We start from the raw sequence: 27480 nt of genomic DNA, 5'->3' as shown, positions 1-27480 counted from the left end.
GTCAAAACTTTGGACTTTTGTGTTCTATACCGCCCGGCTTCATAGCAGTAGCTTCATAGGCGAGCTATCTGATCAGTGGCCTTCCATATCAGTCTGGGACTAGATATGATGGCTCTTGTTCGCCCACTTGGCTAGAATTCTTGCCCAGAGAGACACGGTTTGTGAAAGAAGCTCGGCATATCTGTCGTCTATACGAGACAAATCCTCACGCTCGGTTGGGAAATGACCGTGACGATACATGCATGATGGATCAAGACTCATTAGTCTGTCTTGCCAAAACCACGTCAGGCATCAGGGAAGCCTGGGGGGTGGTGATATGAGACACTCACGACTGGTCTCTCGTACCTCGGGTCAGCTTTGTCTGCCATCCACAGACGTTGCGTTCTGCCCTTATGCAATGGCAACTCGGTGTACTGATCGACGTTTCAAACAGGCTCTGTAGAACCATTGGTACAATTTCTGGGATGGGCGTATGCAACGCTATACTCTGGCACTACTGGCCTGAGGCGCATGGTTACTTTGTCAATCCACTTGGCATGTTCATCAACGGTACATCGCTTTTCTGCGATCTGATCTACCCCTTGGCCTTGTGGCAAGTCCGAAAGACAGAAGTGGCCCTCCCAGACGGCAGGCTCGTTAGCCGAGAGAAATTTGGTCATATGCAGACGGTGGGCAAGAAGCGACTCTGAAAAAAGCAAAGACGAATGCTAGCCTAGTCTCTAGCCCCGGGCGAGATTCACAAGTAGTGGGGGCAGGTTCTTCTCCTGGCCGAAGCAGGGAGATCATCAGTTTTGGTAGCACCGATTGTGTGGAGGTTCTCGAGGCGGTGTACGCACTTCCTACTTTGGCACTGTACATACACACACATATGCCCGGAACTACTGCACACCCAACGGCGCGTATGGCATCGGGGTGGCGCCTGCAAGCGACGTATCGAGCACATGAAGGCCCTCCGTTTCTTCCCTCGCGGCTCTACCCGAGCCCAGAAGTGAGTGACAGGTCAGCTGCAAGAGCACGCACGGATGGCGCTGACCATCTTGAACCCTGGTCGGACGCCCGCCGCGTCTTCCCACCCCGTCGCCTGCGGCCACTGTCGTACAAGATCTGAGGACGGAGGCGCTGCCTAGGGCGCAGGGTCATCCCCTGGAGGGGTACACCGTAATCACGCAGCCGTTTCCGCCCGTCTCGAGGAGCGTCGTCGGAGGTCCTGTCGCGTGGTGTGTGTGTCTTGGCGGTGGGCGGACTGCCGGCGACGACGCGGTCTGCCCTGTTGCATTAGCGGGCTTTCCTGTTTTGTCCACCGAGATTAGCGAGATCAGAAGTAGGAAGCCCTTTTGATAGAGGAAAAATGAATTCTCAACTGCAGCTGGGGTTTGCTGGGGCTAACCAGACACTCGGGACCAGCTGAGAATCTGGCCAAGCCAGCGGGAAAAGTGCAAGTGATAGCTCAACCCAGATCATGCAGTGACAAGCGTATGGGGTTAGATACTAAATTTCTAATTTTCTCAACGCAGAGAGGTCCCCGATTGGGAGACTAACTCGAAAATTGTCGTCGGTGAGGCTCGGCAATCATTGGGGGAGTAGCTAAGGGGCACGGGCGATGAGAGAGAACTCCGATCAACATGCCCAAGAGCTCAAAACGAGCCTCCAAGGGATTATTAGCAGGGGACTTTCTTTTGCCAATACCGGGTATTGAACGGACACAGATCGATGGCCCCTCGCCCACGGATACATGTACCCATCGTGGGGGGCTGCAGTTTGGGCGACGGGATTCCGTAACCGCTCAACATGCCATTTGCAAAGGATGTCTTAGACACGAGCCGCCCGCAATGCCTCCTGAGCGCCAGACGAGGCGGAATTCGTTCCTCACGTGGAACGGGACTCGCGTATTCCTGCCCTTGTCTCACAAGGTTAGCTGTCGACGGCCGGAGGAAGAGTCCCGGGAAGAGCAGGATAGCGGTACCAGAACCGAGCCTTTTTGGGTGATATGAAGTACGAGGCGGGTGAAGACGAGAAACCACAATGCCTGTGGACGATGACGGAGTTCTACGACTCAACGGACTCCGAGCGCAGCGCATCGGCGAAACCCCCCTCGTGTCGTTAATGACCGAGATCCTCTGGCGTATTTCCGATCCGAGCCAAGAGATGACGCATCGGGTAGCAGTTTTCTCTTCAGCGGCGCAACCCCACAGGCACTGAATTGTCGAACCACTGGCGTCAACTATTCTACTTTTGCTGGGCTCGGCCGCGCTCATGGACGTTTGTCGGAAGTACAGTCCCGAGGCCAGAAGAGGATCTCACCGCATGCACTCGGTCCAACCCGCCCTTGCGAGGAGAACATCGTAGCCTAAAGGGTGGGCGTGGCCTGAAAACCCCAGGGAAAAGATGGTGTGAAGCACATCGTAATGACAAAATTACATGCACGCCTAGTTTATTAGTTGATGAGAGGTCCGAGACTGGCTGCCCGCATAGGGGCTGGTCGCCGAACTTGGGTGCTCGAAAACGCGTGGCATGGTGGGTGGTCTGGTGAGCGACGTACCCCCACGCGTGACCACGCACAGTGACCTGTCAGTTTTATCAAAAGCATCTTGCCGCAAGGCCAAGGCGTTGGACATCCACGGTGCCAAGTGATCGGGTGGAAGGGTCAGTCAACGTGCTTTGCCCTGCCTGTCGGCCCGTAAAGCCAAGGCCTTTTTTTTCAAATAACGTTCTTGCCGTCTACTACGTATCTACGCAGAAGGGGGGCTCACCGCCTGCGATACGGTCCTCCGTTTTGAGGGTGGTTTTTCTGGCCGTACAGTATACATAGAATGAGCCCGGAGGCGCCGGGTTGCAGGGCTGGGCGAATGCCGTCTCGTCTCGGAGATATACCGGTCTCTGAGCCTGTTCGAGAATGCAGGGCTAGTTCACCGGCGTGGAGACGTCGATTCCTTCTCCTGCATGGGTGCGCGGTCGCCAGCCATGCCCGTCAAGGGCGGCACCTCGGACGAAACCCATATGCTAGCGACCCACGTGCACGAGGCTGCCCGGTTGGGGTTGTTTTTAATTGTGAGGGACGGCATGGTGCTTTGCCGATCGCCGTGGATGGTTACCGTGTCACTCGTTCTCGCCTGGACGGGCGGCCGCAGAGACAAAGGACCGGTCAGAGGTCGCACGGAATAGCGGCTGCAGCGTACACAAGCATCTCGTGACTTATCGTGCGACATCAGGCGGTGAGTCTTCAAAAGCACAGCCCTGGGTAATGAGCAGCAGTTCATTCTTTGATTCTGTGCCGTGTACGCGTGGGGCTCCAGGTGTTCAGCCGACGGGCTTGACACGGTCTGTTTTCGTCCACCCTGCCTGCGATATTACTTACCCTCCTTGAAACCGGTGGAGAGGACGGGGGTGGGGGGTGCCAGGCCTCGTCGGCGGAGGGTCGATCTCGCAACACCATGATGTTGTAATCATGGTGCTACGACCATGGTGTTGCGAGACGACACCCCTCCGACAAGGGCATAACCATGATCAATGGGCTGGGAAGGGCGCCGTCGGAGTCCAGACCAAGCACATGACCGACCGTTGGTGCACAGTACCTGCAGACCGGTCAATACTTGCGAAACGTCGGCAATAAAAGACGTGCCATCAGTTTTCGAGACAGCCGCATTATGCCAACCGAACTTGATCGACGCGTCCCCAAGAATGGGTGCTTCCTATGTGAGGACCAACATGGGGTGATATCGAGGATCGCAATCCCTGCCGCTGTGCTGCCCCGACTGTGAGGAAAGTTCAAGGGTTTGTCCTCAGCTCCGAAACTCTAAATTCTGAACCCACCCAGCAGCTGGTGATGCCTGCGAGGATCCAGCAGCCCACGAAGAAAGTGCGACGGCAACATGACGGTGCTCTCGCTTGATTCCAACGCCCACGAGAATTTGCCATGTGGCTCCCGTACGATGGGAAATCGCCAAATCGATCGAAATCGCGACCCAGATCGATTAACAAGATGCAGAAGGGTTCAACCCCGTGGAACAGCACTGGCAGTGGAGTCGAACCTGCATCGCAGCCCAGGAGGGCTGAAAGGACCGGCAGAGGTGAGCGCTCACTTGATCGCGCCGCAGCCCGGGTCCACCTGGCGCCCATCAGCCCCCACCTATCCGCTGGACACCCCGTTGGCGTGGTTGTTGTTCGGTCTCGGTACCCAGTGAAAGCAGCGCCCACGGGCGTCATTGGTATCCAGGGCCCCAGGGGAGAAGAGCTGATGGCGTGTCGGTGAGCCAGAGCAGCAGAGGCAGCCCAGTTGAATGCCGAAGAGGGTGGCGACCACGATGTTTAGTCTCCCACCACACTCGCGAAAATGTCCCATTGAAGTACAGCGTAATGCTGACTCGTCTCGAAGCGGCAGTCTTATGGTGAGGAGTCTGTTTGTTATATGTAATAACAGGTCATTTTTGTGCCGGCGGGGACTTTGGGTGAGTACCGAAAGCAACGGTAGTAGTCGCGTATCTTGAGACGCTTGCCTATCGGAGATGAGATCTCGAGCTTGTCACTGCGAATACGTGTACAGTACGCGAGGGCTGCTGGCGTAATGGTTTCCGACGGTTGAAAGGTCTTCCGTAGCCAAGGGCAGTGTCTTAGTGTAGTTGACACAAATCATGCGCAATGTTAATCAGCATTACACTTCTCCCACGCCGTACATACCGAGAAGTGAATAAAGGATTTCATTAAGTTGGCTGTGGGAAGTTACGAAATGTTACTGCCCACAGACCCCCGGGGCCATGACAAATTGGGCTGCCCAAGAGTCCGTCGATGGAGGCCTGGGAAGGGTCGAGACCTGGGGCCACAGCATATGCGATGAGCAAGTAAGGACCCATATGACTGTGGCCTGGGCCTGGGGCTGGCTGGGCCCCTGGGATCAATCTCCATCCCGCCTGCGTCCCAGACGGGGAGCATGCATCCAGACCGCCTTGATGAAGGGGGGCTGAAGCCCGCTCAAAAAAGAAAGAGAATGGATGGGTGATGGGCGCGCGATGAAACCTGGCTCCCCCACATCCTTGCTGCTCGTCCCTGGGCGAGATTGGAGAGAGACACTGCGATGGTGTGTTCATCGCAAAGCTTGTTACACTCCATCATCAAGGCCAGGGGCTGTGGTGACAGAACCCAGGTTGCTATCTCTGTTCGAAACGGCCATTTCCCACCTGCCTGCCCACCATGCGCCTGATACAATTCTGCATGCACGCGTGTCTGGACACGGAAATAGCCTTCAGCAGAAATCCGGCCAAGTACGGTATGGAGCAATGTGGCGTAGCACCAGACCCCCCCAGAGCCCAACTCAGCCCCCCGTCGACGGAGCCGCAGCCCGAAACAAACAACCTCGCAGCACCCTGAAAGAGCACAACGGACGAGCTGGCCATCCGGGTTCTTGACCTCGGTGTAGTGTGCGTGAGGGGGCTCAAGCACGACCCCTGATATCAGATAACTCTCGGGAGAGAGGTCGAGCATGATCCCAGCTGACAAGAGGGGTAACCCTGCCGCCCATGGGGTAGACGGGGATGGGTGTGGAGGAGCACAAATCAAGGTTCAAGACAATGCTAGGCCGGAGGCCGTAGGAGGCACGACAGCGTAGGCCCTGTGCTACTGTGGCATGTGGGCAAGTTTCCTGCCCGCTGCAAACTCTAATCTGATAATCGTCAATCAGCGGAGGGATGTGCGGAACTCTGTGGGCCGCCGCGGGAAGAGCGTGCGCAAGTGCGTCTTCTGATACCGCGTTCCGAGGGTCGGAAAGCCAATCGAGGTGCAACAGGGTATGGTGAAATCTCGGAGGAGGGGGTGGAGGTGGAGGGGAGGAGGAGGAAGGAGGAGCACACGACGGAAGACTTGCAACAGTATCGGCTGCTGGACATTGGACGAGGGCGAAAAGGGCATCAAGGTTTTGCCCTCTGCCATTGGTGACGGAATGCCCAAAGCAAAACTTGGGAGACGGGATTGGGCATGGCCTGAACAAGATTTCCGACATCACTGCGCGGACATCGGGATTATCCTCGCAGAGCCAGCCCGATCCGACTGAGGGCACGGATGTTTGACTGGTGACAGCTGCCCTAGGGGGCGAACGCCAGCGAGCCCTCCGATGTCCGAAGCCTAAGCCGACGCACAAGCCCAAGTCTCAGCCCAAGCGAGCACCTCAGTCTTGTGCCTAGGTGGTGCTCCGCCCACGTGGTGATTTCCTCTTTTGCCCGTGGGAGAGCGGTCTGAAGAATGAGGTGTTTTGGATAGAAAACCGCGCAGGAGCCGAGCTGGGCTGGGGGGGGGGGTGACTTCAGGGCGGGGCGGTAACTCTGTCCGGCCCTCTGTCACCTTTGTACACACGGTAGCCTACATGATCTAACATGAGCGTACGTGTTTCACGCCCATCGCTGGGTGCCTGTGTGAGGGCCTGACAAACCCGGCGTTACATTGCAGCCAACACGTGCATCCCACGTACATAATGCAATCGCAGTCCATAGTCTACCGCACATAAGAGCATGTGCCTGGCACCGGCCACGCTCCTGTCAGGTGCAAAGCATGTGTCGGCCCAGGGTGTGGCAGCTCGCTAAGGTGGTTGGTTCCCCCGGTGGGGGCTGTCTGGGCTGTGCTGAGGAAAAACGATTACGCTTATCATCACACACAGTATGACTCGGCTGGCAACCTGCCAGCTCATCAGGCCTCGAGCTTACCTGTTGTTCAGCCGCGCGTAGTGAGATTTATGTAGAAGTGGAGTGTCAATCCTCTAGTAATCCGAGTGTGACTGTCAACGTGGTATAAAAAAGGAAAAAAAAAAAAAAACGCACACATGTTGGGCAGCGAAGGCGCAAACGCCCGGCCACGGCCCCAGCGTGATGCGTATAGCGACTGCAGCGCATGTGGGAGTGGGTGTGGGCGTCTATTTTGCCTCCAGACCCCATGGGACCTACCACGCCGCGGTGTGTGCCCTGCTTTACCCGCCCAAAGCGACGGCAGATTACACGTGCGACGGTGACGGCGTGCCTGAAAATCCCGAGCCACGGGCGCTACACAATACATGTGTGCACATGTGTGCACAAAAAACACAACAAATACTACTACCTACGTGCTGGAATGGCCGTCACGCGACATGGATTCGAATTTAAGGTTTACACGGCCAAGCCCACAATTGGGGTTTGATAAGGTAGTGTCTGCCCCCCCCCCTCTCAGGGGCCGCGCTACACGGTACGAGGGGAGATCTGGAAATTCGGTTGACGGGAGGAGCTCGCTTTGCTTTTTCACTCTCGGCCGGGTCGAGCCAGTCAGGAACTGCCTTGTAGTCAATGCAACCCACCCTCCGCACGCCTCAGGCACTGCTGTACGCCCCCATCCCGTCGAGTAAGGTGACACAATATCCCGCAGATGTACCGCGGGCGAGCGCCCCTCCCCGGGTTGATTTGCTGGCTGTGCTACTCGCGGGAAGGGCGTCGTACGGCAGGAAGGCATGGCGTTGCAAATCTCCTTGTGGGAATGCCAGCCACCGGCTGTGTTCGCGTCTAAGTGACTAAGTGCTGGCACACACACGCACCAGCAGCTCCAGCTCGCCTCGGCCTCGGCAATGCTGACGGCGGTGGTGCCCGGCAACAACACAAGTGCGAGTGACACCTCGTTACAGCTCATGTCGGTCATCATGGGGCGAGAAATGAGATGTGAGCATGTGAAGTGTTTGAAGTGATTCATATTGCTGTTCGTGTGGTATCTAGAAGAGAGACCGTCCTGGACAAGCGCCGACCATACAAACACCAAGTACAAAAAGATTCCCAATGTCAATCCAATGCTCATCTGCTCAGCCCCCCTCCCCCATTCCAAAAGCTGTTGAACACCAATCGCTAGATGCTCGCAATGCAATAGTGACACAAGAAAAACGGTGAAAGAAAACAAGAAACCGATTACGGCTGAGACCGAAAAGAAAAGAAAAAACAACCAGGGGGCTAAGAAAAGGGAGATGACGTCTCGATGTGGACCTCTTCTTCTTTCTCCCGGGAAGCTTTTTGATCCTTTTCATGTAACACCTGCCCCCCCCCCCTCCTTTCTGCGCCTCGAAATGATTCTCGCCGAGGCCGCAGAATGGGCCCCACACACTCCAGCAAAGGAGGACGACGAAGAAGAAAAAAAAAATAAAAAGGGTTCAGCACAAGTGCTGCGTGTACGAGCTGTAGAGTGTGGGAATACTACTGCAAGACACAGGCCCATCCCGCACACACGCGCGCGCGCGCGCGCACCCTTATTCAGCCCAAAACCCACCAAACGGGTTCCTGAACGTGGCTGCAGCCACGCCAAGCAGGGCCACCAGGTGGCTGCGAGGCTCAAGGGCGCCCCACCCCCCCTTGTCTGTTTGCTGCCGTGCTATGCCACACCCTTTCTCTTGTGTCGAGGCGGTTCCCGGTGGGTGGGTGGGTGGCTTATTGAACGGTAGGCGCCTGAGGAGGGTTGTGTTTTTTTTCTTCTTCTTTCCTTCGGGGGAAGTGAGTTGGGGGGGGGGGGGTCGGCATGGGCCAACTTGTGGGTTGCCTCCCTCCCTTCTCCATTGTGTGCAACACCAGAAAATTGGTTCAAGGGTGGGTGGATGGATGGATGGATGGATGGATGGACGGATGTGAGGTGTGAAGCCGGGGAGTCCCGCCAGATCAGATACGGAATTTCCATGCCCCGGGCGTTGCAGGTCGCGTCGCCAGGGGCCGGGCCCAAAGGTTGCGTTTCCATCGTGGCGTTCGGGTTTTCCCTTTCTCGAGTGCCTTTTTTGTTCTTGTCGTGGTGGTGGTCGCTCGATCGTTGCCGCGGCTGGCTGGCTGGCTGGCTGGCTGGCTGGCTGGCTGGCTGGCTGGCTAGCTGGCTGACTGTGCCGTTGGTTTGCGTCGGTCTCGGCAGTTTCCCATCCCCACATCATGTCGATTCAGGGCATGTGGGTATCCCGTCCGCGATGTGCCTCGCGCATCCATCCTCGTTCTGGTCATGGTCCAGCCCCACCCATGCCAAATGCCGCGTTACCACTCGCGGAGCAGAAGTAGCTCGAACACGGCCGTGGGAGCGACTGGGGGATTCCTTTTTTGGGCGATTTTCACAAGCTCGTTGCTTTCTCGTTTGAGGACTGACCTGGTGATCTGCTGACGCGTGGAGTTGTGGGGACCGGTGTGTCCATCGTTGGATAATCAAACTGCTGCAGCGAAGGCCGAGGGGGGGCCTTCATCATAGGCAGTGGGCGGGCTGGTTCCGGCGGTTGATCATGAACTCCCAGGGCGTGTAGGTGGGCGGCTTGCAGTGGGAGCAGACCTCCCACGAGCGGTACTCGTAGTGAGTGAACTGTGGCGGGCAGCGGCGGTGGGTCCGGGTGTATGTGGGACACCAGACGGCAGCCTGGCCATGCCAGTGACCACAGGAATACTCTATCTGGACATGTCTGTCAGCCTGTGGGATCTTGAACGTCGTGGTGAGGAAAGGGCTGGTCTCCGGGCCAGGTCTTACTTTGTTGTATTCACACATGTCGACACGATGTCAACGGGAAACGAGTGGCGGGTTTGCAGGTCCGGCGGGCGAAGTCAGGCCTGTGCAGACAAGAGCAAGACTCAGTGGCGGGTCGAGCCTTGCTCCTGCGTGGTGTCGACGGCGAGATATATCAGCGGTGGCGTTGGCGGCGGGGAGCCAGACTAGTTGTTGAGGCAGACGAGCAGGAGGCCAAGCGTATGTTGTCACGATCGCAGGGAGATGCTTCTTATATATGATATAGTGAGTGAGGCGTGATGCGGTCGAAACAAGCGGACCGAGGGTCAAAAGAGGGAGTCGAGGTTGTATTTAAGCTTCAAGCACCAGAGAGGGCCGGGAAAAGCGTTTTCGATGGGTCCTTGTCAAGATGTGAGGATGCGGGATGGGGGCTACGGAGAGCAAGGAGGGGGGACGGGATAGGCTTCATGCAGCATTTTGCATGTCGAAAAAGGCATTTATATTGGAACAAGGGAGAAACCCATGAACCTTGTTGTCGTGTCCAATCGTCATTCTTGCGAGAAGAATTCGAGGAGTGGTTCGCTAGGACAGGGCGGTACAGCTCGCGCAGGGGCGGGCCTGACGTTCAGGGCTGGCCAGGGTGCGTTTTCCTGCGGGCCAGGACAGGGATGGGTCAGAACGGAGATAAAATCCTGGGACAGGGGGCCCTTCTGGCAGGTGGGAGTGTGGTGGGATGGCGCTCCACACCTTGCCCGCCTGGGCCGTTGTGCTGCTGGCGGGAGAGATGCGGAAACGGTGAGGGAATGTGAGTGTGTGAGTGTGTGAGTGAGCGTGTGGGTGGGTGGTGCCCGGGGTGACTGGCGAGGGTGTGGGAGGGTGTGGCACAGTACAAAGTACTTCCAGGACATCCCACCTGGCGATCGGATTTGACAAGTGCAATATCGGAGAGCGGTGTTCGGGTGAGTTGCCGGTACTGACTGGGCATGTCTGAGAAGGGCGAGTACAGCAGTCTGACTGACTGACTGTCTTGATGCCATCGACCCCTTACGGTGATCAGTGCCACCTTTGATCCGAGGGGGTTCAGGCCGCGAACAGGCACACGCGAATTTGGGAGCAATTTGCCGCCTCCAGGATCGTCGCGCAACAAGAGACCGGACAGGCCAGAGGGCCCAGCGAAGCGTTTCTCTCAAGCCACTTGATGAGTGGTCGCATCCTGCGGACAGCAAGACTCGACTGGCAGCTACTGTATGATCCCGCACAACCCGGCCGTCGCGTCTGTTTTGCATCGAAGCCTATCCCCCAGGTGCAATTCGACCAGACGGAAATAAGCACGATGCAGAATGCTGCGTTAGTGGACAGCTGGGAGAGCCGGCGTGTCCTGCATGTGGCTATGGCATCTGCTAGCGGGCACCTATCACTGTTCGTGGTGGGGAACCCGGCCTCCCATAGGGCCAGCCGAATACGGATGGATGGGAGATGATGCCCATTCCAGACAAACACGCAGTATTTTGTCTCGTCAGATTCGGGTAGGGGGAAAAGTGCGTGCGATATCTCTCCCTGCCGTAAACGTGTCCCTCACTGGCACTGCCTCCAGAATTGCCCGCGGCACGCTGAAAAAGGCTTGTTCAGTCTCGCTTTCGAGCTTCGCGGGCATTGACTTCCTGCGAGAGTCATTCGACCTCTGACCAGTGACCAGGGGGCACACAGTGGTGACAACGTTACAGGAAGCCTGCTCATGTTTTGCCGCTCAGAGGCGAGAAGAACCAGGGCCGCAATCTGTGCTGTGGCCACGCCAAGAGCTCGGTGAAACGCAGTAGCTTTTGTGCCCGGCCGTGGAAAATCAGGCCGCATGGGAGAGGCTCGCACGTGAACGAAGGTTCAAGTTCTATCCCTCCAGTCTGCGTGGCTCTGTCCATGCACATACTTTGCCAGGCACTGTGGGATTGGGACCCTGAATTGGAGGGCCGCTGACGAATGATTTGCAAGTGCCCTGGGCGTCTGGCTCCGGTTTTCTGCCAGCCCTCGGCCTGAGGGCAGTCTCAGATCTGAGCGCGGGTCGTAGATCACTTGTCGCCTGAACCGGTGCGTGCAGTGCTACGAACGGCGTCGAGCCGCGTCTGCTGCCAGGTCAGCAAGGCTACCAGGTGCCCAACATGAATTATTGCTGCGGTAGAGGCGACAAACCCGCAATGACGGCGCTGATTTCAGCCGCCACCGCGGCCACTGAGAGGGCGCGCGCGAGTGCAGATCCATTCTGCCAGGCCTGGGTTCCGCTAGAAGAGGACCGGATGATGTATACAGCAAGTAGGCCATTCCCTCCCACCCCTGAGCTAGACCACGACTGCCAGGAGATCCAGCCTAGACCCGACACCGACCAGACGAAACATTGACAGGGACCTGGTCAGACACGTGGTGGCCCTCACCAAATGTGCTGCAGCCTGTACGAAGGACCCTGGGCGCCACGCAGTCATCCGTCCGAAGCCTGCCAAAGATAGCGCGAGAGCCGGGTCTTTGCCTGAACTGCCAGGACTGCCTGATTCCTGGTCTCTCCCCCAGCGTGAGAGAGCAGCTGGGTAACTGGCGCCACTGTGCTGTGTGTACAATGTACAATAATTTGCCCTGTACCCAGTGCCCTTTGCCATTTGCCCTCTTGCCCTCGGCAGGGCAAAATATGGTGGATGTGTATACTTTTGCCATATGAGGCCCACCCGTCGATTTGACTTTGCCGGCGCCTTTGTGATAGCCTGTCTTGGGGATGAGTCGCGAGAGCTGAGCCTACACTACAATAAGTGGGTACTACCGAGTTTTCGGTCGGTGAGTCTGACTGCCTTCGTGCGAATCCCTCCGTTCCTCCGTCCCAGTGAACCACATGATGATATCCACACCGGTGAAGGCATGGCGGCGATCACCTCCGAGTCTTGGTCTAGGCCCCCCAAGCGCGGGGGAAAACACCAATACCGACGGTTTTTTTATGCCCGAGGGGGGGGAGAAACACTACTCGCTCGCTAGCAACACACGAACTGCTGAGTGAAGATCGAGTCAGCCTCTGATAACGAGGTAACATGCCGGTCTTGTCGACCTCACCGAAGCCACGCCGCTAGCTCACCGTGCCTGGCCGGCAGAAGATGGCTGCTCCGAGAACAGGAAATGAGGGGGCCTGGGGTCATGATTGAGGGGGCCGGCCTGAGTCTGAGGATCGTCTTGGGGCCCTGAATAATGGCATCGCCCGCCCAGAGCACGGGTGTGTACTGAATACATTGGGCCACGAAATTGTTTCACGACTCGTCCACCCTCGGCGATGAACACGTCCTCGAGGCTATTTGCAATTTTGCATTTTGCCAAAGCTTCGTGTTTTTTTGGGCCGGCAGGTACTGCTGGAGAACCGTGCCCACAGCGGCTTGCGAAAGCCAATTGATGCGTCGGCGTCGCTTGCGTATGAGTCGAGGGCAACCCAGGCTTCTGGAAGCCGGGAGGGAGGAGGGGCCAAGTCCCGCGACCATGCATCCGGGCGCAGGCGTATCCCTGGTCGATGGAGCACGCACTATGGTCCGCAGCGCAGGGCGAGAAGCATCCTGATCCTTCTCTCGCGACGTCTCTGGTTCGGCAACGACATCTGCCAAAAACCTTGCGATGCGAATCCCGAGGAAGCGAGTGGCTCAGTATTGCCCAATGTGGGTTTGACAGCGGCTTTCGCCGCCCCCCAGGCATGACGCCCTCTTCGCGTTTCGGGCACGCCTTTGCCACTGAGCAGGCCATCTTCGCGCGGGCGCCCACATGTTGTGGCACGGTGTTCGAGCTGCGTAGCGAACCGTGGAATGGGCTCCAGGTCGACTCCAGGAAGATCCGCCGGAAAAGGGCTGAAGCTGCAGCCCAACGCCTGGCTGGGCTGGCTGGACTGGACAGCCTCATGGGGGGAGTCCAGATGGCGAGCGGGACTTGGAACATGGCACGGTTGATCGCGCCTCCACTCCTGACGAAGCTCGCATTCGTCACCGAGCTGATCAAACAGGCTATGAGATTTAACCGAGGAAAACTTTTTCGACCACGGCTTGTTCCTCTACATTATGGAAATTCTTACAAAGGACAGTCTATCTCCGGCGGTCGGCAATCTGCGAGGCAGTGGGACCGGCCTGACCAGAAGGGTCCCCATCACGGAGCCGGCTGAGGGACGGCGCCGAACTATCTCGTGGCCCAGGCAGCAAGCGGTGAGCGCGTACCGAAGGCAACCTTTTTGGCGCCTTGAGCAATAATTACAGGCAGACTGACTGGCGAGCCGGCCGTCTGGAGCGGTCGGAACGGCATGTGGCCCAGTCTGATAGCAATACACAATATTGGTTTGCTGTGCTGAAGACTGGGATGGCTGAATTCGCGGCTGCTGATTTGTCTTCGGCCTTACCGTTGGTCCCAAAGGCTCTCCCACATTCTGACCGCCTGGAGACTACTGACCTATCACCAAGTTTGTCAGAAATAAACTTCGGACCCTCCGGCGACTTCGTACCTTGATGGCGTCTTGCCCGCCGAGCCGCCCTCGCCTAGGCGGCTTCAGTGAAGAGCGACCGACTCCCGGAAACGCTAGGGTGATGGGTAACGCCGTTCGACACGGATTACTCACGTCAACCGTGGTATGCTCACAGCCAGCGCGAACCGTGTGCAACGAAGTTCAGGGTGAAACTGCTGAGAAGTCAGAGTCCCGAGCCCCCGCGACCCCGCCTCCCGGGCCCTCCTCCGGTCTACGTATAGATCAGTTCCTGTGGGGAGTCGTGCCTCAGTCTTTTACTCGTCTGAGTCCCTATCGAAACAGCACGCGAGAGCTTGTCGGCTTGGGTGGCCGCGACAGGTCACAAGTCCGTGGAGAGAGCACAGCCGGAAAGACCCACGGGACCAAGCGATCGAGATGGCACACGTGTAGAATGCCGGTGACGGCTGCCAGATTCGAACGAACCGTTTACTGGAATTGGGGCATGATGCAAACACGTCCGCCCGGAGACGCCCGTTCAGGACGCCCTCCTTCCCCTTTGCGTAGGCCGGAGGACCTGTCAAAAGGCGGGCCGAGCTCGACGCGAGCATGATATCCCCCAGACGGTCATTTGCTCGAGCAGGATTTCGAAAAACCATTCCGTTCTTGGACGCCCGGGCCCCACTCGCTGCGGCATGCCAGGCATGCGCAGCGGTGTCTTGCAGGTGTCATGATTCACTTGTGTGGATCTAGATCCACTAGACGCCCCATCGTATCCTTCCATTTCATCCCGGCAGGGGTTCGAGTTCTGCACCTTGGTGGGGGCAGAGGAGGGGGAGAGGGGGGTCCTCCTCTTCGGCTGTCAGTCTCACGATTTGACCTGTCTGGGCGACGGTCGTTGTGGCAGACCCCGATGGGTGAGGGTGGCTCATGGCGAGTGCTGCTTTGGGCGAGTTTCACCTCGCGCGGAGGGTTTTCTAATACGACAGCTCGGACGAATCTGTGCAGATGTGGCACTTCTGTGACTCTGGCCCGGCGCGCCTTTGTCGTTCCAGGCCCTCAAACATGACATCGAGGATCAATCTACGCCCAGCTTGCCGTGGGCTCTTTACCGTTGCAGTGGCTAGGCTTGGACTGGGCTTGGGCATCCACAAAGTAGATGCTGGGAGGCTCGTGCTGAGACGACAGATCACTTCACTCAGCCCTACGAAGCGAGGTAAGAATGAGGTGGATCTTGCAGGTTAGCCTCCGCTGGCTGAATGATCGGAGGCCATATATGATGTCCTGATAGAAGATCGTAGCTGTGACTACAGTAGTGTGTTGAGCGCAGACGCTCATAGCAAATGGCCAGCAGGATTCGTCGATAGCTTCGTGAACATACATACAGCCAATTGCTGCGTTGAGACAGACCGAGCTGACGCAAGTGCGTGAATCTGGTTTTGATCCACGAAAATTGCCAGAACTAGACAGCGATGCTTTGCCGTGAAGGAGTCAATGAAAGCTGCGGAGTTCTTGAACCTTCGAGGCCCAGACCTATCGCCTTCGAAGACTTGAGGATAGAATTGCCCGGCAGTCCACACTCAACACTGGATGTCGATCGGCCAATGCACAGGATTGGACACACGGTCACGTCGTGCCAAAAATAAGAGGAGAGCCGAGACGTTTTGTTTCTGCAGTCGATCAGAAGCAAGAATAGTGCTAGGCGAGAAGGTTCCCTGAGGATATCGTCGCAAGAAACAACTGCCGAAGACAACACCAGTTCATGCACGTGGGCGCGGGCTTTGCATGTTATCGCGATGGTCATCTTGCCCAAAAGCCTAACATCGGCCCAGGGTTCGCAGCAAGAAAAAAGACTCGACGGGACAGGCATCTGATTCGCACGCTTCAGGCACGGCGTAAATGCCGGGTGCAACCTCCACCGAGCCCGGCGGCGCCACGCGCCCTTCCCCGGTGCTGATGGTGGCATGCCGGCAATTTGATCCGCAGATCTGGGCCCCGTGTCATCTGATGCCCCGGCCCCCGCGCGGTTCCCTCAGCCTGCAGTAGCGGGCGACGAGGCCGGTACGGATCGAGGTCTAGCGTGTGGGGGTCCCACGAGGGCGCACGATGGCTTCATGCGCATGTGGCGTGGTTCCTCGTGGTAGAATGCCCCCCCCCCCCCTTCCCCCGGGCCTTGTGTTCGCGAACTAGGTTCGAAGCGCAGGGCGGGCGCCGATTTTATTCTTACCTAAAGTGCGTGCCCTCTTGGTTCCGCCGTCCACTCGCTGCAGGTGATCAAGTTTCATCCCAGCAACCACGTGTGGGCTAATGCAAGACCAGGCCCGAGCCTGCCGCATTCGGTGTGCCTTGCCTCTGCCGTTGCATCGCCGAGGCCACGAGGTGGAGGCTTGGCAGCGTCCGGGAGGCTCTTCCGGTGATGACGTCTGCCACACAGTACGACCTCGTCAGTGCCATCTTCTGATGTACGGATGGGGCGGCAGATGATGGCGTGCCAGCCCGTTCCCCGACATTGCGCTGCGCACAACACCGCCCAACAAGGCGATGCGCTGCACATGAACAAGGCTGGTGCCGCGGTCATCCTTGCAGCACTCGAACCTATTCCTGCCCAGGAGGCACCTAAGGGGGTTTCAACGGCCCTAGGGACGAGTCAGAGGGCAACAGATTATGAGCCTCGAAATTATTGCCGGATCTATCCAGCTGCTGATCGGGTTCAATTACAGGAGGAGGAGGTTTTGTGATCCAGCAGCTGCGCAATTTAGAAGAACGAGAACAGCTGTGGCTCGTGCTTTACGACCACCTGCCTGTCAAAGCCTTAGCATGATGCATTGTCCGTGATGTCGGCGGTTACTTCTGACCGCCTTGACCTTGACCGCCTTGACATTGAAATCGAAAAGCTGATGTAGAAGTGGCTAGAACGTGGCTAGGTCTTACTATGGACATTGATACATCCAATGACTGGCTACCTTATGCTGCAGTGCGCAACGTATTGCCGCCTCGACACTTAAGCGAACAACTTTAAAGTCAATTCCCTCGTTGATCGGGTATTGATCTGTATCCCAACAATAGTTTCAGGTTTTTGGGACCAGTCCCGGCCATAACCAATATTGTCAACAAAAAATCAAGTCTGTTAAGCTTCTCTTCATCGCGTACCCAACCCTTGAATTTGCAGCTCAACCACAATGCCTCGCAACATTGCCACATCGGTAATGTCTCATCTCAACGTCGGGCCGGACATCTTGCGATCCGATTGCAGGCACCCAAGGCGGTGGTCCCACTTCGAGTTGACCACGACCGTCACACTGCACCATCAAGGCTCCTCTAGACTCGACTGGCAGACAGAAAACGGTTGGCCAAGTGCTCTCAGCAGCCCATTGAAAAGCTCATAATAAATTGCTTAGATCATGCATCCGGATGCATAGCTGAAACATTGTAAACGCCCCTTCAGCTCTGGTTGGAGGCCACGTGGTACCGATCGCCCCGCCGCTCCCGGGTGAAGTTTGGTACATTGCAACTCTATTGTGAGATCAGTGTGACATTGTGATGTGAATCGCGTGGAGTGTCTTGGCCCACAGAAAATCGCAAACAAGACCCATAGTCGTCTTAGTTTCCAAATTGTAGATGATCAGGCATGGATCAGCACTTGTCCCAAGCTCAGGGTCGACGACCCACGACGAGATCCTTGGGCCAAGCTTCTAATGGATGTATGCAGCTTTTTGCAGCGTGAATTATGATTTGTAAGCTTGCATGCAGCTCTGATCCATATCGTGCCAGATACTGAATTGAAAATCGCTTGTATAAGGCACGGCTTGGTTGTTGGAGGGAGTTATGGACTACTGAGCCTTTTAACAAGTGATCTACTAAGATTCACTTGTGGCGTGACCAACGTCTGGAGGTCTGAATCTTCAGAGCGTATCGCGCAAGGGACTGGGTGCTGCTCTTGCCGCGCGGAAGGGTAGGCCCTGTTGGAGGGAGTTGTACACTATCTATGTTGCACCGGGTTACCAGGTAAATCTTACGCTCTCAAACTACCAAGTGTGGAATGGCGAGGACATGACCAACAGCATTACCTTGGAACGCATGAGGGTCCACGTCTGATCGCATCATGTTTCTCCGGTCCACAGCAGGGTACTGGGCCTCCTTGAAGCACAAGTCCGTGTCACGATCGACGTTCAAGTTTACATGATGAGTCCTACACGCCCCGCAGACTCTGCCGCCCTGTGTCTCAAAATCTTCAATAGTTTGAAGAGTAGACCCCACGCATGAATGCAGAAGCCGAGCAGGCTGCCTATGCGACGGCGCGCTGCAGCGGGTGTAACGTATGCCCTGCAAAATGCGAGGCGCGCCTAGTTTCTCAGTAAAGACGTGTCATTCATGTCGAGTAACAAGCGATGAACGCGTGTTTAAACCTCATGAGGCTTCGGCCACACTATGTTTTTTTAAATCAACTATTCATTAATCTATCTGCTATTTGCTTACCTTTCCAACTATTCCTTACCCCTAAGCTTTTATATAAAGTCGCAAATAGCTTAATATACTCATTAATAATCCTTTAGTAAAGAAATCTTAAAACCCCCCTTTTTGCCCTTAATTCTTAATTATTTTTTAATTCTTTAAAGCATCTTTTAAGTATTATTAATAAAAAAGTAAATTTAAAATAATATAATATAACCAGTTATATTTCTTTATATTATTTATTTCATTATAAATATTATATTTACTATTTTTAAAAGTTTTATAATAACTTAATAAAATGATTATAAATAATTATTAAGAAAAGTTTGTTTTTATTTTAATTTTTATTAAAGTTAGCTTTAAGATTAAATGTTACCTATAATAATGGCTTATTTAATAAAGGTTAATTTTAAAAGCGTATAATATAATAATGTATAAATAAAAAGAAATTAAGATTATATTAATAAGATTTATTTTATAAAACTTATTTTAATTTTTATTATATAATTAATTACCTAATTATTAATCTTAAGCTAGTTATATTAATGATTTTAATTTATCGCGCCGCTAAAAGCAGTTCTTATTAGCCTTATTTATATAGCTATTATAAGGCTATCATTATTTTCTTAGCCATAAGCTATAAATAATTATACTTAAAACCTATTATTATTAATATTATATTGCTTTTTTAATGCTGGGTGTTTAAGCATTTATTACTATATGAAGGGACTGGATGCATATTGCTTGAGAAGCATATACGTACAAATTAAAAACGAGACCACTTAAACCTCATGAATGTTGTCTATGTGGAAATACCTTTTCCTGAAAGATGTTCTCCTCACTCGATAAAACGTCATCCGTCCCAGATCGTCATCTATCCGCTGTCGAGATCTGCGAAAGGGCCAGTTCGCTGACGGGTCCAAAGTACTGCTGACTTCCCGGGGCTCTGTTGCTGCTTCCAGGTGCCGCTTTCTACCCCTATGATTGTACACTGCGCCAAATAGATGCAACGTTGCCTCTAACCTGGCAAGGCAGCTCACGTGCGAGCAGGAAATGTTTTGTGCGGTAGCAGACTGTGCGACGGCAGTTGGCTTGATGGAAAAGCCTAGGCCGAATACTTCTGTCTTTTTGCCTCGCCAAAGACTCACCCAGCCCTTCAATTGTTTATTTGAATCAAGCAATTTGGACTTGTGGCCCATGTTTGCGTAAGACTTGGTGAGGCTGGGCCAAGGCAACCATGCTGTGATACCAATGATATTCATCTGTGCCAGAAAGCAAACAATCCCACGCCTCCACGTGTCGTGTTACGAACTGTGCCACGAGTTGCTGTATTGTGTTCTGTGGCCCGAAGGCGGAAAACCAAGGCTCGCTATGTACATGGCACGGCTCATGGCCGCAGCCACGCGGTTGTGCCTTGTTATAAATGCACCTGCCACATGATTGTTGACCGGTGGTTGGTTGTTGGGAGGCGCGAAGGGACGTTCATTTATCTTCACAGATATAAAAGCCATCTCCAACCCGAATCCTCGACACCCAAATTTTCAAGCCTTCCTACAACATTTTGGGAACACACTGAACCTGTTGGTCAAACCATTCCAGTTGGCTGTCGGTTTGAGTATCGTCCCCATCCTCACTTTGCCTGGAACTTGTCTCTCCCAACCCCATCATCAACATGCAGTTCTTCATCTCTCTTCTTGTACTTGTCTCCATTGTCGCAGTAAGTTCCAAGGTCCAACGATTTTCCTTGCTATTTCCACACATGCTGCACCGAATACTTATGCAAGGATGCGGACAGGCCGACGGCACAGTCCAGAAACCCGAGATACCCTCAGCTCCCGCCATCGAGCTAGAGCCCCGTGATTTGATCGACGAGATAAGCAGTTTCACTTCAGCCATCGCGGCAGCGCCCAGCTATCTCGAGTCATCCGTCATTAGAGAATTCAGTAGCCGGTTCGCAAACCTCACGGCTTCGGCAGCCTCTGCCACGTCCTCACTGGGCCTCCAGCTCTCGACCGCCGACGCCGCCGCTTCTACGTCCATCCAGTCCCAGCTCAGCCAGGTCGCAGCCAATGTCAGCAGCGCCTCTGCTGCGCTGCAGGCCGCTCAATCGGCTGTCAACTCGACGTCTGCATCTTCGTCCGCTACAAGCAGCAGCACTGGAGGTGTCGGTTGTGCGCCGACCGCTGCGGTAGGCATGGGTGTTTTGGCGGGTGGGATCGCTGTTCTGGTGCAGATGTAGTGCGAGAAGTGGAAAACACGAGGGGAGCTCATTCTGCGGGGACAGTGATGCGGTTTTGGTTCTTTCTTGTTTGAAAGGATGCAAGGAGTGTTGATCAAGTTCAAAGTGTGTCAAAGATGCTTCGATTGTAATCGCACATTGGGTCGGGATTAAGATGAAGACATGCGAATTGCTAGCCATGGGGGCCACGACTTGTTCTGGCTATACCTTTGTAATGGTGTCAAATGAGAGTGCTCGGCGCTGATATGATTAATTGTAGAATGAGCTAACATCTTGTTTTCCAACCGTGTGTTCGCATCCTCGATCGGTCAAACGCAGCCTTCTACCGCAATACTGTAATTCCTACCCAAATCGACGTTATCTGTTGGCTCGGTCAGATCGATGCTTACTCACTAAACTGACCTTAAAGTTTGCCCAGAGGTCCCCCCTCACTTTCCCGCAACACTGTGAGAGAAGGATGACCGGAAAGTCCCTCCAAACGATGAGTCTCCAAGACAATCACGTGCCACGTTGGAGTGCGTAGAATATACTCTGGGACGCCGAACCACCGAAACTCCCCCTGCTTTTCCTCTCATGCCTCTGAGTTGGTATCCGTGGTATCAGAGACACCATGGACTTAAACGGTAAATGTGCAGCGTACGATGTCCTTGCTGACATCAACTATTTTCCAGCCACTGGAAAAGTCATCACAACCGAGGAATGGAAGCCTCGATATCTAGGAGTAAGCGATGACTTCACCCGGAAGATGACGATTCGCGATATACGCGGCATGGAAGATCAATTTGAGCTCGATAGGAATGGGTTCAAGTTTGTCAAGCTTCCTAGCAAGCACAGAAGCACCGAGGATGATGAGACTATCAAGACGCAGTGGTACCCAGAAGTCGATGAAGTCATAAAACAGCTGTAAGCCAACGACATGGAGCCTGTCCTACACACCCTGTTATGCTTACACCGGGTCTGCCAGGACCGGCGCCTCGACCGTCCACATATTCAACCACTGCATCCGGCAGTGCAACGAGCCAGTGTCCAAGGGCAAGCTGGACCCTCTGGGCCGCTGGCTGGCCGCTGCATCGGGCCACCCGCACGTGGACTACGCCGCACGCCCCGAGGACATTCAAGGGACGTTAAAAGAGCTCAAGTTCCCCGCCGAGATCGCGGGGCGCTTCGAGACCTCGTCCCGGTTTGCCTTGGTCAACGCCTGGCGGCCCCTCAAGACCGTGCAGCGCGACCCCCTCGCCGTCGCCGACGCGTCCACCGTCCCGGGCTTGGACTACCAGATCCGGGCCCGCCAGTTCAAGCCGAGCGGTGTCAGGTCGGGCAACTATGTCATGTCCCATGGCGCGACGGAGGACCGGCACGATTGGTACTACATGCATGAGATGCAGCCTGACGAGCTCGTTGTGTTTAGGAACTATGATACGAAGCGGGACGTGCCGGGATGGAGGTGTCCGCATACGGCGTTTGAGATCCCTGGGACGGAGGACTTGCCGGTCAGGGAGAGTATCGAGATTCGAGCCGTTTGTTTTTGGGACTGAAAGGCGGAGGTTTGTCCTGTGTCTGATCAAGACTAGTGACTTGAGGTTGATTGAAGCATTATATTCGAAATTGGCAGCTGATCAGTTTTATTAAGCGATCTCTATCTGCAAGTTCGGGAAATGTTGAAGAAACGGGAATCAAATCTTGTTCCGTATCCCCTCATCCTTGTGGTATCAGAGTTGTTCATCCGCTTCAGTCTTTCTCCTGTGACCTGACACCGCGGTCATCCAAGCCCAGCCGGCCAGGCCTCCTTCTCGTAATGCTGCCTAATTTCCCAGCGTCAGCTGTCGTGACTTTTTCAGCATTTGACCTAAATAGGCTGCATCTCCCTCGCGTCAATCTATCGTTTCCCCTTCCCCCCATTCGCAATCTTGTCAAACACAAGACCACCGATCGTCGATTTCAGTATATTCCCCATAGCACCGTGGTTCGGGTTCTTGTCGATCCCAGCGTCAATCACCGCGGCGCTGATCGCCGCGGTCGCGACCCTGACGCCCTTCTCGCCTACCCAGTCCCCCGGCCGATTCTTCTGCCGGAACGCCTCGAAGGCCGCAGCCGACAGCCCGGCCTTTATCATCTGGTTGCGCTTCTTCTTATTGTCCACCGAGTGGTCCCGGTCCCTGCGGTCGTCATGGCTGCCGCCCCGCGTCGTCGACCGGGACCGCGGCTCGCTGTGAGGCCTCCGACCGCCCCGGCCTTGCTTCCTGGACTTGTGGTCCGAGGACCGTGGTGCGTAGTAGCGATCCTCGTCGTCGTAGTACTCTGCAGACCCGTCGCCGTCGTTGTAGGTCGACCGCCGGGAGGGCGGCGCCGGTCGCTTGTCGCGGCCGCGAGGTTCGTCGTCGTACGGCATCAGGTCGATCGAGTCATCTCTGTCCCGGTCCCTCCTCGAGCCGCCCCTGTCCCGGCGCGAGGGTTGGTGTCTTGAGTTTGCTCCCGCCATCACGAAGTTTCCTGGTGCGAGGAAAAGAGATCGTTGGTTGTGTTGGGGCAGTGGAATTGGGCAGTTCAGGGCCACAAATTCGCAATCGCCAGTGTGACGTACCCCCCTTGGGCGTCAAACGGTTGTGCAGCTCGTCCGCAGTTTGCTGGCTGCGTCAGGTTTCGCCGTGGTGTGCGCCAAGGGATTCACTTCCAGGATTCCAGCTCGATTGTCATCCAATGACGAGGTCGCAGGCAGCGACTGCCGACTTACCCGAGTCACTTTCCAGACCTCTAGTCTAGGTTTTGATCGCGGTGGCCGCGACCGAGATGCCTGTTCCCTGTTTCGCCAGGCCGCCGTCGAGACCTGAATGCGACACTGGGATAATGTGTCGCAACACCAGCGTCCCCGTGGCGGGGAAGTTGCACCCACATCAGGGATGGTACCCACTGTATAAGAAAAAGCTTAGGATAGCCCTAACAGCCCTACTTCACCATTGGAAAGATTACTTACAGCTATAGAGGCCTAGCTTTCTTGATATACAACCTATCATCTTGAAGGGCTTTTCTTTACTAAATCTCTATGTATCATCTTGGTTCCACCGGGAAAGGCAAGCAAGACGGATTTGTCAAGGCTAAAAAGCAGCAATTCACTGTCCAATTTCGTGAAACATCATCCGCAGCTGAGTTCCCAAGCCCAACCGCCCACACTAAGTGCCCTCAAATTATCACCTAGCTGTGCTCAAGTGCCGATGCACTGCCGGAGCCCGATCCTACAAGTAAGACAGACACCACAGTCCACAAGACCTGTCTACAGGCCACTTCGGGGGTAAGTGCGCTTGGAAGACTGCATAGAAGCCATCTCTACTGCTTACTAGAGTCACTGGTCAGGGGGTAAATATACTATTAATATGAAAGTAGTTGAACAAATCATATACTATTAATTCTCTGAAAGATGATAAAACGGCGAGTAGGCAGGCCGCAGTTCTAGGCACAAATGCTCCCGCGAATCGTGAAGAGAACAAAGTCACCGGGTTACAATGTGCCTGTCCAGATAGAAAGAACGCGTGAGTTGTTAACATATTTCTGAAGAAGGGGAGCTATCTGGGCCTATTATGTCTGGCCCTCTCGGCCGGAAGCGAAGTGTATGGGATGGTTGGCGCCCACAGCCACTGCTTCGAGGATAGCAGCCGATTCTAAAGTCCTGGACAGACAATCGAACATTCCTGTCTTTATGTGATAGACTATGCTGACGTGCTATGTTCCTGCTCCGGCAGCACAACATTCTTATCCAGGTGGTGAGCCCTGTGGCGCATCATAGCGATGCCCTGACCTTGTCCGCCACGGTCCTGCCTAGGGTCTCGGCCGTTGAACCGCCCAAGATCTCAAAGACAGCGATGTCCGCCTTTAGGGTCTGCATAAGCCAGTTGCGCATCTCAACAGCGACAAAAGATTCCACTCCGTATACATGCAGTGGCTGAGCCATGTCGAACGCGTCCAGCGGCAGCATGAGACCCCTGCACAGCCTTGTCGCTCTACCAGTACCCACGACATCCGCAGCCTCAATGATCTTGATGAGCACGGGGTCTTTGCCTGTGTTGTTTGTCTCATCCCCGCCCGCCGTCGCAGAAATGCCCATATGGTGCAAGACCGCAAAGATAGGCTCGTTCATCCAGCTCATCAATGATTCATTGCTGTAACCCTGAACGCTGGGGTCATCTTTCTCATTATAAGGTAGGAGTAGACGTATGATTGAGGAATATAATCTCAAAGATCCTTCATGCCCGCCGCTGGTCAAAAGGAGCACGTCTCCAACTGCGAGTTGCCATGGGCCACTGACTTCTGTCTCCGGACGGAATCTATTGCCGTGACTGCTTTTTTGACCCGGACGACGACGGGTTCGACACCCAAGCTATCTACCGAGCATATTCCTCAGAACACGCTGGTCATCTAGGACGTACAAAGCACGTAGACCAGAAGAACAGCACGTATCATTGGCCACGAATAAGCGCCGGTGTGAGGGAGTAATACGCGAGCCCCTTAATTGCGTATCAGAACTGAGCCACCTTCTGTTTACCCACATATAGACGATTGCAAAACTACTGCAAAAGCATATGTTCATAAATATCCATCACTACTGAAGGGGTACTATAGCAGGCTACTCTGATACAATCGCTGATTTAAAAGCCCTCTTTCCTGCAAAGCCGTGGTAGATTAGTCTTGGGCTACTTATATCGACGGTTCTAGTCTATGGCGCCGCTAGAAGCGGTTCTTGCTAGCCTCGTTTGTGCGGCTGTCACAAGGCTATCATTGTTTTCTTAGCCACAAGCTATAGATAATTATGTTTAAAACCTACTGCTATCAATATTATACTTTTTTTAACGCTGGGTGTTTAAGCGTTTATTATTATGTAAAGGGATTGGATGCATATTGCTTAAGAAGCATACATATATAAATTAAAAACGAGACCACTTTTGATATTAATAACCCAAGTCAACAGTCCTTAAAAGTAAGCTTTTAGAAGTGGATTCAGGATTCATATTCCCATACTATCCATGCCCCTTATACATATTCTCAAGAAATCCTGACTCCCAGGAAACCGTCTCCATGAAACAGATAACTAACGCAAAGAAAGCAACAGTATTCTTTAGCTGTCTTGTGAACGTGGACCTGCTCCGCCTTTTCCTAACAGGCAGTATGCCCATTGAAGTAATCAGCAGTCAAAGGTCCTGTTTAACAGCGCTGGAACAGATTGGCTTAGTGCCCCTTCCGGGTGAAGTTAACGACGTGATAGCATGCACAAAGGGGGTATGACACTATATGTGCTACGGGCGGATGCAGATGACTGGAAAAGTATTGGAATCTCGTACGTAAGAGCTACGATGCATGTGTTGAGTAACAAGGACTTTTTCTAGACGATGTTTGAAACTAAATAATGGCTTTAAACATCGGAGATTAACTAAAACATACTAATTAGATTTAATGCCTTCAACAGTAAGTGATTCGATATTTGGTGAATTGTAGAATAAATTAAAATGAAGCAAGTTCTACACATTGACTATATAGGTTTCTACAATTACTTGAAGGTCTTTTTGGTACTTGCCAGAGATTACCTACACCTCGGTAATTCTTGCCCTTGACATATTCTCCCCGTGCTGACGACCGGGCCTTCGCGAATGACAAGAATGATGATTTCCTACCATGGCTGAAACCCCCCCGAGATCAGCATTCCACGTTGGTCCCCGCTGAGTACTCGCAACCAATAAGGAGATTGGAATGGTCCCCTGTGGCGCGGGCGATGGCGCTGCAAAAGAAAAGCTTGTATGACGGATGATATAATATAGGCAGGAACTGGAGAACAGTCCCCAACAAGAACTGAAAAAGAAGAACTTGCATAACGGGTGATACAATACGGCCAGTAATCGTGGAATAGCTTCCCAACAAGATCTGAGAAAGAAGAACTTGCGTGCCGGGTGATACAAGGTGGTCATTGACCGTGGGATAGCTTGCCGCGAGTCGGAGTGATTGCAAACGCATAGAGACGGCCGATCTACATAACTGGAGCTTCGTCCATATATACCGGAGCCAGGTACCATACCCTTCCAGATCAAGGGATGTCAGATCCAGGCATCCGCCAGTCCAACCTCCGTAACATCATTGACACCAACGCAAAGTCCATATCACCCCTCCACCCCCCCCCCCCCCGATACACCTAACAACCATGGCCGACGTGGACCACAGACTCGAGCACGCCAGGGTCGGTTCCTGGTTCCTGGGCCCGCGGGCCGAGAACTTCGACCTACTCAAGGACTTCTTCGCTCACATCCTGGACGACCAGCAGGCGGCACGCAAAGGAATCTACAAGCAGGACCCCGACTTCATCACGGACGATATGAAGAAATCCGAGGTCTTCACGGCAAGCATCAGCCAGCTGTGGAACGACGTCAAAGCCCTGTCCAAGGGCCTGGCTGATCACTCCATCCCGTTCTGGTCACCCCGATACAATGCCCACATGAATATGGACACTGCCATGTCGAGCATCATTGGATGTGAGTTTCCTCCCGAGTTCCTCCGACGTCGTGCCTTGGCGTGTGAGCTGTTCAGTTGAGTAATCCCTCGCCGTGCCACGCAGACATGGCGTCGATGATGTATAACCCCAACAACGTCGCCACCGAGGCTAGTCCGTTCACCACTGCCTTGGAGAAGGATGTTGGGCTGCAGCTCTGCCGCATGCTAGGTTATACGGTCTTCGGTGACTTCCCTGCATGGGGCCACATCACATGCGTGAGTGAAAGCGAGAGCCGGACCGGAATTGCACTGACTCCAGTAGGACGGCTCCGTGGCCAACCTCGAAGCTATCTGTGTTGGCAAGTACGACCCTCGTCACTTGGAAGGCTACTTTAGTTATCCCCTCTGGGGCACGTAG

The 27480-nt window shown here is 54.3% G+C and overlaps 7 protein-coding genes across 7 annotated transcripts; 4 read left to right on the top strand and 3 right to left on the bottom strand.

The window, feature by feature from the left end:
• Nucleotides 1–9198: 9198 nt before the first annotated feature.
• On the bottom strand, nucleotides 9199–9492 carry INS49_004671 (uncharacterized protein; the record flags this gene model as incomplete). The annotated part of the gene is made up of 2 exons (XM_043165459.1): nucleotides 9199–9399; nucleotides 9475–9492. The coding sequence occupies 2 exons, from the start codon at nucleotides 9490–9492 to the stop codon at nucleotides 9199–9201; spliced, it is 219 nt and encodes a 72-aa protein (XP_043018174.1).
• A 3664-nt stretch (nucleotides 9493–13156) lies between these two features.
• Nucleotides 13157–13615, top strand: INS49_004670 (uncharacterized protein; the record flags this gene model as incomplete). Its single annotated transcript, XM_043165458.1, has 1 exon — nucleotides 13157–13615. The coding sequence occupies one exon, from the start codon at nucleotides 13157–13159 to the stop codon at nucleotides 13613–13615; it is 459 nt and encodes a 152-aa protein (XP_043018173.1).
• A 6415-nt stretch (nucleotides 13616–20030) lies between these two features.
• INS49_004669 (uncharacterized protein) lies at nucleotides 20031–20645 on the top strand (the record flags this gene model as incomplete). The annotated part of the gene is made up of 3 exons (XM_043165457.1): nucleotides 20031–20075; nucleotides 20154–20546; nucleotides 20643–20645. The coding sequence occupies 3 exons, from the start codon at nucleotides 20031–20033 to the stop codon at nucleotides 20643–20645; spliced, it is 441 nt and encodes a 146-aa protein (XP_043018172.1).
• A 562-nt stretch (nucleotides 20646–21207) lies between these two features.
• On the top strand, nucleotides 21208–22132 carry INS49_004668 (uncharacterized protein; the record flags this gene model as incomplete). Its single annotated transcript, XM_043165456.1, has 2 exons — nucleotides 21208–21500; nucleotides 21562–22132. 2 exons carry the CDS (start codon nucleotides 21208–21210, stop codon nucleotides 22130–22132), a joined length of 864 nt encoding a protein of 287 aa, XP_043018171.1.
• Nucleotides 22133–22473: 341 nt separating this feature from the next.
• On the bottom strand, nucleotides 22474–23076 carry INS49_004667 (uncharacterized protein; the record flags this gene model as incomplete). Its single annotated transcript, XM_043165455.1, has 1 exon — nucleotides 22474–23076. One exon carries the CDS (start codon nucleotides 23074–23076, stop codon nucleotides 22474–22476), a length of 603 nt encoding a protein of 200 aa, XP_043018170.1.
• A 1293-nt stretch (nucleotides 23077–24369) lies between these two features.
• On the bottom strand, nucleotides 24370–24693 carry INS49_004666 (uncharacterized protein; the record flags this gene model as incomplete). Its single annotated transcript, XM_043165454.1, has 1 exon — nucleotides 24370–24693. One exon carries the CDS (start codon nucleotides 24691–24693, stop codon nucleotides 24370–24372), a length of 324 nt encoding a protein of 107 aa, XP_043018169.1.
• A 2082-nt stretch (nucleotides 24694–26775) lies between these two features.
• On the top strand, nucleotides 26776–27480 carry INS49_004665 (uncharacterized protein; the record flags this gene model as incomplete). Its single annotated transcript, XM_043165453.1, has 3 exons — nucleotides 26776–27103; nucleotides 27187–27338; nucleotides 27385–27480. The coding sequence occupies 3 exons, from the start codon at nucleotides 26776–26778 to the stop codon at nucleotides 27478–27480; spliced, it is 576 nt and encodes a 191-aa protein (XP_043018168.1).

This window comes from Diaporthe citri (assembly GCF_014595645.1).
Source record: "Diaporthe citri strain NFHF-8-4 chromosome Unknown scaffold_12, whole genome shotgun sequence".
Lineage (NCBI taxonomy): Eukaryota > Fungi > Ascomycota > Sordariomycetes > Diaporthales > Diaporthaceae > Diaporthe > Diaporthe citri.
This window is presented reverse-complemented; position numbering and strand designations above follow the sequence as displayed.